General features: G+C 39.3%; 1 protein-coding gene across 1 annotated transcript in view; it reads left to right on the forward strand.

The window, feature by feature from the left end:
* The window catches only part of kremen1 (kringle containing transmembrane protein 1), an 89,736-nt gene extending 82,473 nt beyond the window's left edge, over positions 1 to 7,263 (forward strand). The window contains exons 10-12 of the mRNA XM_016669117.1: positions 2,628 to 2,867; positions 3,372 to 3,456; positions 4,783 to 7,263. Of these exons, the coding sequence (XP_016524603.1) occupies positions 2,628 to 2,867; positions 3,372 to 3,456; positions 4,783 to 4,942 (485 nt within the window). The 3' untranslated portion in view covers positions 4,943 to 7,263. The remainder of the gene's footprint in view (positions 1 to 2,627; positions 2,868 to 3,371; positions 3,457 to 4,782) is intronic.
* The last annotated feature ends 1,703 nt before the right edge of the window (positions 7,264 to 8,966 follow it).

Consider the following 8,966-nt stretch of genomic DNA (forward strand, 5'->3'; position numbering starts at 1 on the left):
ATATGTTTTGTGGCAGGAAGATGAGTTATAAGTCAATTTAAAAATCAGAGAGTCCATCCTGATAGAAAAGTATGTGTGTGTATCTGTGTGTGAAGAGTGGCTTCATGGAACTGGTCAAATGTTGAATTGAAACAATATAATGACATAACTCAGTTTAAAATAAGATATATTAAATCGTGAAGTATATTAAATGAAGCCAACTACTTTCTCAAAAAGGATGTTGGAGGTTTTATGTTTGATTGAAACAAATGGTTTGAATTATGTTATCCAGCTGTTACAAAATAAGTTGTTCTGTTTTTTATAATTGTTCTTTTTATTTTATATGTAAATATATTTTTTTTTATTTCCTGTTCTGTAAATGAATAATGTGCAAAAAGTAACGCATATAAAAGAAAGTTGGCAGGATCAAATAATTTTGTACTTCTACCTAAATCCTTTTTAAGTAAATAGTTTCTAAATATATATCATGGTATATGAATTGTGACTAAACTAAATTAAACTAAACCAAACTAAATCATATTGGCATCATCATACTGTGGGGACATGTTTTTTCTCAGTAGGTGCAGAGAAACAAGGTGATGGTTTTAGAATGGCCCAGTCAAAGTTTGGCTCTCAATACAACTGAGAACCTTGGAAAGATTTGAAAGTTCCAGTTCCCACATGCTGCAGATCCAACCTGACTGTGTTTAAACTTTTCTACAAAGTGTTGGTTCATAGGAATACGAATGCACTCCACACTTTTCAGATCTTACATGTAAAAATGTTGAAACCATGTTTTTATTCTCTTCCGTTTTGAAGTTTTGAACCACCTCATGCTGATCTATGACATAAAATTGCAATAAATACATCGGCATTCATTGTTGTAACATGACACAAGGTGAAAAAGTTCAAGTTCTGCGAAACCTTTCGCAAGGCGCTGTGGATCTCTCTCCGCAGCTGCAGATGATCCTGCGTGTCTGGATAAATTTGTTTTTCAAGGAACTTGCTCCATTGTCAGCAGGCTGCTTGGCTTTTCCAGAGTTTGCTCCCTGCTGAACCTCAAAGCAAATATGTTGGACAACTATGTACATAGTACTGTCAGTGCACCTTCTTATAATCCAATTTTACTGTGAAGAACAGCTGGGAAAACTGCAGTGAATTTAAAGCCACATGTTTTTGTTTTTTTTTCCCAGACTGCCCTGCTGTGTTTTGCACAATTTCAATATCATGTTAATTTCCAAAGGGACGCGTAAATCGTAAGATGACATAACAAGGTGTAGGTGACAGGCTGACACAGAGCGATGCACTATGTTCCCGCTCCTCCCTCTCTGTCGCTATTTATATTCCTGTCATTTTTCTGCCTCGGTGGAGTTACACTGAAACAATATCAGGAGGTCAGAATCTCCTGACCTCTTCACAGGCGTGGCTCTTGTTTTCTTTGAGGCGTCGTGTAGCCAAGAAATAGAGACGCAATGCAGGAAAAGGTCACCCCGTAGAGTCAAAGCTTCTGTTTTGAAAGGCTGAAAGCAAACTTTACATCGATACAGTAGGTGAACAGAACAAGGAGCCAAGCCGAGAGAGAAGAAAGATCGTCGAGTTTGATTATCGCCACTAAATCCGTTCTGTATCTCCATGGTGGCAGGCTGGGAGGCTGGGCTGTAATTTCAGGGTAAACGCTCTCAGATGAGGATGGTGGTGCATTTCAGCTGTGACTGGGTTTGAAGCATGCCATTTTGCCTGCAAATGGGAAACATGTGGGACGTTCCGGGAACATCACACTCAGGTCGAGCGATTATGTGAAAAGTAGGAAAAATATCCCACGCTGCTTTCAAATCCGACCACCATTCATGGCGGACAGAAACGAGTCTTTACTTGTGGTTCCGGGTCTTTAATGAAGATGGTTTGGTGAGCTGTTGACTTCATGAGAGCAACTTCATCATATTCATCAATACATTATCAGTTTGAGGTACACTGGTAAAGACACATATGCATATTAAATACAGGATAAACAGATTTTAATTTTAAAGGTTTTCTACAAAAAATAGCTGCATCAAATTTAAAACAACATAATATTTGGTATTAAAAAGCAGAAACATGCAAGTTCTCCTGGTTCGACTGAAAAAAATCTAATTAAATTACAACCATTGATGAATGAAAAAGTACAGGCTAAAAATGTAAAATTAAACTTCTCGTTTTTAACTGGCACTTTACTAAATCACTATGTACAGATGCAGTCAAAAATTTAACTACACTCAACCTACTTATTGTCTAAATTTTTATCATTTATTTGAACTGTTGCTCTTTTACATGGTGTAATAATAATAATAATAATAATAATTATTATTATTATTATTATTATTATTATTATTATTATTATTATTATTATTATTATTATTCATTTTCAGAAGTTATTTAGCTTGTCCATGTGGGAAGCTGCCAATTTTAGGCAATTTTTGAAAAGCCTCACAGCTCTGAATTACTGTTAAAAATTGTTAGCACTAAATATTCACTCCTCCCTTTGCTGTATAATTTGACATCATCCTCCAGGCCATCAATTAATTTTGGGATTAGCTCATTCTCAAGAGGAAAATTTAAAATCTAAACATGCTGGTAGATGGTTTTAAAAAGCATATTCATTTTCTGTGCAGCTCTCAGAAGGCAGGACGCCAGGACTACAATTCCCAGAGGCTCGGATGAAAAAGAGCACAAAGACGCCTCCAGCACGCTGGGCCCTCAGCTGTCCAGCAGCGTCACCGAGGGATCCAACAGCACCGCCAACGGACGCACCTCGCACATCCTCTACGTGATCACGTCCAGCCCCGGCAAACCCGAGCACAACATGCCAGGTCAGTGGGCTGGACGCGGCGAGACCACCGGCCACAGCGCTAGTACGTTAACACCCCACCATACTCAAATCTAAGCATGAACTCTTCCCTCTGAAACTGTTCAGATCAACCTTTTTTTCCCACAGAAATGCTTCTGCATGTTCAGACCAAGTGTGACTCTACCTTAAAGTGCTTTTTCTACCTGACAATCACTCAGAAGTGAAGTAACTTTGAATTTCCCCAATGATCCCAACCAGACGTTTTGTCAAAGCAAAGCGCGGGCGTCCTGTGCTTTGCTGATTCCTGCAAACATTCCTCTCCCAGAGTCCCACATGCTTTGCCTCATCCAACTACCTTGTGTTTTCCTCAGCCAGAGGAGAACAGATGTGCGCTGATAATGTGTCACCATTTCTTGACAATTTGCTGGCTGAACACTGCAAACAGGTGTGCCAGCAGCGTTCAAATAGCTCTTCGCTTGCTAATTCTTCCAGCATGCTTGGGTTTGTTTTTGTTACTGTGACAGGATGTTTGATGTCTTGTTACTGAGTCGCTCCCTTTTCTCTGCAGTGTGGACCATCTACGCTCTGGCTGCTCTGCTCATACTGACGGTGGTGGCGATGGTGGCCAAGCTGCTGCTCCATGTCACGGTCAAGTAAGTATGACGATATTAGAACCGAGAGCCACCGAGCGGCAAATGTTAAACCCTTCATCTGTGATATTTCACTGCATTCCTGATGTGACATTTGCAGATTTCAAACCTCAGAGTGTAAAAAAGTTATATCTATGCGAAAAGTAGTTTCCAAAAGGTGAAGCATTCTGTGGAATCAAACCTCATAAGTGGTTTCTTTTTACCATGATGCCTTTCTACATATTAAAATCATACTAAGGGAAAACTGATGAAACACTCTTTAGGAGCACTTTAGCTCCTAAAGAGTTCAGTTCAGACGGAACTTTACTGAGAAGGAAATGCAACTATTTTAGATAAATTACAAACTGCAAGAGCTAAAAATCTGCTGCTAAATAAAAATGTAAATTGTACAGAGAAGAACAGGGTATTTATGTAATATGAAATATTAGCAATACATCACCTGCTTTCACAAACAAAAAGAGCAAAATTAGTAGCTAGCAGCAGTGTCCGTCCCGGATCAGACCATCCTAAGTCCATGTTCAGTATAAACACTTAAATCCGTCACCTTGAGCTAATTTAAAAAGTGATCTGACTCACTGTAACATCTTATGCTTCCTAAATCATGAAACATGACTCCTTGTATGCCTCTATTTTAATAATGTGTTTGTCAATTCTTTTGTTGTTGATTTTATTGTATTGACAAAAATGTGTAACCGACTATAGGTATTAAAAACCAGTAGTTCTAATGCAAGCACTAAAAAAAACGAGTAAAGAGTTTGCGGGTCACAAGTTTTGTATTGCTTACGGCAACTCAGGTCAATGTGGCCTGTGAGTGATTTCTGTGCTGCAAACAATGTGAACAGAATTAAACTGAAGACCTGACTAACGATTCTGATGTGTGATTCACAGATTCCTCATTTAAAGGCTTTAGGAATATGGGCAGCATTTAATCATCTCTAGCTCAAAATGTTCTGTTTTTACTGGTCAAATCTGAACTGCATAAAGAACAGAGGTTCTTTGAAATTTGGTTTTATTGCAGAGGATAAAAATAAATAAATAAATGATTTAAACTACAATGAATTCCTTACTTTACATCATTTTAACTGTTAGTATTGTAGATTTTTGATATAAAATTACAAAAGGTGGACAATTAAAGATCCAGTCTGAAGTATGTAGTGCCATCTAGTGGCTTAAATTGTGAACTCCAGTTGACCAGCAGGCAGCTGCAAATATTAGACAAAGATTAAACAAACTGTCAAAAATTCACATTAATAACAAGTACCAGAGGGTTTGTCTGTACTTGCTCTAAGTTTAGTTTTTGTTTCATCTCCCGCTTATTATCTCCTCCAGGACGCCGAACATCCCGACAGTCAGCGGCTCAGACAGCTGCAGCCAGAGCACGGTGTCCTCTGAGCCATGGATCATCCTGTACCGGCCCTCCACCATCTCCCTCTTCAAGAAGAAGCTAAAGAACCACCATGGGGACCTCAGCCCTCTAGTGGGCCACTAATGCTGCTGCTGATGCTGCTCTCCACCTTTATCGCCGTCCACAAATATTCTGCTCAAGGGCCGTTGGATGACATGGCCCTGACAGTGAAATCCAACAAGGCGCTTCACTAATAAGCAAACGACTGAGTGACTAAAGGCAACTGACTCAGTGACTACAGCTTAAATGGCCTTTTGGCCAAAACAACAAAAAAGACAAGGCATTCCCATTCCTCTTAGCACCAAAGAAGGAGGGTCACACAGGGGCATAAGTGGCCACAGCAACAGAGAGGAGAGCTAAGAGACTGGATGGAAGAAGATCTAGACGCTCTTAACACGTAGGGGGCCATTTTCATCCATCGCAGCCGTCCTCAGCAATCAGCATACCTCTAAAATCCCTCCAGACTGCAGCTTCATCAGTGAAAACTCACACCTAAACACCTGCAGTCAAAGCTTAACAGTTTCACATAATCTCCTAACTGCCTCATACAGAAGAACATTTGCTGTCAAAAGCCAGAGTCGTTTTCCCTCCAAAGACTTGTATATGTTTGTCTTTTCTATTCTGTTTGCAAACACTAATCTTGAGCTTCTTTCTTTTTCTCCTTAATGTGTCTGACATGATAACCTGGGAGAGGAAATCAATAGTACACTGAGATGTCACAGCACTTTAGGTGCTGGTCAGAGTGAAGGAGAGCTCCCTCACCCACCTTTTGCTCCAACGTTTGGGTGGAGAGAAGAAGAGATTTGTTTTCTTCCTGACAAGCTGCCAGTTTGGGAGTCTTGGGAAGATCTGGGGGCTTGTTTTTCCCGCTTGGGCTGTGGGTGGGAGTCTTTCCGGTTTCATGGTGTTCAAGTGCCTTAAGGATCTCCTCTTCCCCTGCATCAGAGTCCACACATCTGTTTCTGTCTTTATATCGACCGGGAATCCTCACAGTCTTCAGAACCGATGCAGATATGAGGAGTGAGATTCCCAAGACAGGATTTCTATCTTTGGAAAAAATGCCAGATCTTGTGTATGAGGGGAAGCAGATCTGCCGCCATCAAGAAAGCTACTCTTCATAAAAACATATATTTTGTTTAATTTGTGTGCTCCTACTTGTAGTCTTGGACATTTACTGAACATATTGTTCACATTAACTCTCAGTCTTTTGATTACAGGAGAAAGGGGGTGAATATTGTTGTATATCCTATAATTCATTGTGGAAACAGAGATATTTATGACCACTCTTTGATTTTATTGTCTCAGCAAACCATTCGAGAGTCCCATCTGCTTTTATTTTAAACTTTCTCATTTGGCGAGCTCAAAAGTAGAACGCTTAGGCAGCATTGAAGTGTCTTGAGAACCAGCAGACTCTCGAGTTTTTGGACTTGTCACGCAGATTTCAGGCCCGAAAGGTTGAATGCAAACGGTATACTCAGAAAGTGCTCAGCGGTGCGACCCGCAAGCTAACGTTAAGTTTGCAGCTGTGATATATTAACCACTTCAGAAAGGTCAGAATCTACTATTGTGCCATCAGCAGTTGGTTTTTCCTGCGTGGGGTTGTGACGCCTGAGGTGGTTCCTTCACTCAATGCACTTGGTTTTCCTCGTACTTACAAAACAAAACGGTACTTATCCTGGCTTGCATTTAGATTATGGTGAAAATGAACCAAAATGACCTGATCAACAACCTGAGCACTTGAAGCAATGAGCAGATTCATGCAGGATCTGAATCAATTAAAAAAGAATAATGCACCTCTGTCTCCCAATTAGAACTTTGTAAAAAAAAAAAAAATGTGACTCAATGCTTTCTTGTGCTCATCTGCTCAGCTGCAGTCATTGCAGGATGTGAGCAGACGCCCCTGGGTCTGCGATGTTCAGAGCTGACCATGCGTGGAGAGGAGTGGGACGGGGAAATTAATGCGCTTTCCAATCAAACACAAGCTAACCAAATGTGACAGTCGGTATCTAACAAGGGTACATTTGTTTGGCTAGCCTGGTGAATTATGCAAACTCCCGTCTTCTGTCCCGTCCTCCAGTCGGTCGGAAGATTCCACGCTACGTCTCTTTCGGAGCACTCAAAAATGTCCGCATCGCCCCCCCTTCAGATTGTTGCAAATGTCCTGAAGTGCTCGATGACAGGAAAACAATAGCATAGGCCCTGTGGGAAACTGTCACAAGGGGCCAAAATGTTGTTTTCATCAAATTGTAAATAGCGAAATATAGTGAAATGTTAATTTATACAGTAAATTATTGTTATTTTGTATGTGAATGGGATATAATCTATCTTTTGTATAAGTGAAGTATCTTTGTAGTTTTATTTAATGTGTCCTGGTTGTAAATAAACACTGTATGCATGTTTCTTAAGGCTGACTTGTGTTTGTTTCTTTTTCTTTTTCTGCTCCATCATGATGATAAAACAAGCCTCATCTCATCACCAGATTCAGCGTCAGTCACCGAGAAGCATATGGGCCACAAATATCAGATCAAGCAAATCCCATTCCCTCGCAATCCATTAAAGCCTGTTGTGGGAAACAAAAAAGGCAAAACTGAACATCTTTTTTCTTTTAATGGATCAGGGCTTCATTGCTTGCATGTTTGGGCATCTGCCCCAACTTCTTTTTTTTATTTTATATATTTTTTTTACTTTTTTATGAAGTTAGATACTTATCATTTATGTGCAATGATCACACACATCCATCGCACATTGAGGATTTGGAGAAGCAGCATGTGTGACCTGTTGGTTTCCCTCTGGGGTGAGGTGAAGCATGCGTGTTTTGGAGGGAACAGCAGGAGTCCAGCTTTATAATTTGAGCACCAAAAGAAGAAAACAGAGGAGGATGTGGGATAAGCTGGCACTCTGGAGATGATTTCTTAATTCATAAAAGGTGTTCCTGCATGCAATGTTTTTTTCACTAGAGGGTTGAGTTTGTTTTTGAAGAACATGTGTCTGCTGGTGCTTTATAAAACTTTGTAGCCAAATGTACACTGACAGAATTGTCCAGATCAGCTTTATTTAGAAAGCAATAACTTCAGATCTGATCAGAAAACTGTTATAAAACTGATTTTTAATCACATTTTTTATTGGTTAAATAAAAAATTGACTGCAAATACTACAGTAAAACATTACAGTAAAGTGTAAAACAATTACAAAAAAACACATAGAAAACATTGAAGGGAGTAATTCAAACTCTACATATATCAGAATTTGAATCACATGGCACTTTGTAAAATGTAATGTGTTCTGGTTTTCTCAGTTGTTGACTGTGTGGTGTCTTCTATGACTTTTGTATTTTTGTGTTTTCATGATGCTTTGAATTGCCTTTTCATTAATATGTGTTATACAAATAAACTTGACTGATTGATTAGAGCCAAAGAAAAAATAAACATTATAAATATACAGACAGCAATATTAAAAACTAATTTTTCAAATTATTCAAACTTGCCAGGAAATTTAGTTATCGATGTTTTTTTTTTTCTTTTCCTTGGGAAACAACCAAGACCTGACACAGGTACTAGGCTTCCAGCTGGACAAGGACTCAAATCTATCTTGCTATGTCACACAGTGATGAGGATGAAATGGAGGTAAAACAACTCCTAAGCTCACACATGGAAAACTGCATCTAAAAGGCCCATCTTTGAGCCAGCAGGTCTCCATAGCAACCATTAGATGGTTCTCCTGCATGCCAATCAGGAGAAAGTACTTGTTGGCATGATGAGAGTAACAATGTGGACTTTATATCAAAAAGTTGATTTATTTCAGCACCTAAATTCAACTGAGACACAGCTAACAGCTCAGGCACATTTAAGATGAGAAATTTACCTTAGATAAACAACAGCAAAAAAACATTTTCAATACGGAGGGGAAGACTTAATTAAAGTGTCTTTAGTGCCAGCCTGAAGGTTGTTATTTCCAAAAAGTGCTTTTAATCTGATGTACCTGATGTGTGATTTAATCAGATGAGACTTTTCTGTTCAGTTAGTTTCCAAACTGGGAGATGAGTCAGAAAATGTGTTTTTAAGGTTGCTGTTGTTTTTAAGTTTCCAGTAATAGCCATAGAAGTTGATAA

This window comes from Poecilia formosa, unplaced genomic scaffold, assembly GCF_000485575.1.
Source record: "Poecilia formosa unplaced genomic scaffold, Poecilia_formosa-5.1.2 Scaffold20, whole genome shotgun sequence".
In the NCBI taxonomy this organism is placed as follows: Eukaryota; Metazoa; Chordata; class Actinopteri; order Cyprinodontiformes; family Poeciliidae; genus Poecilia; species Poecilia formosa.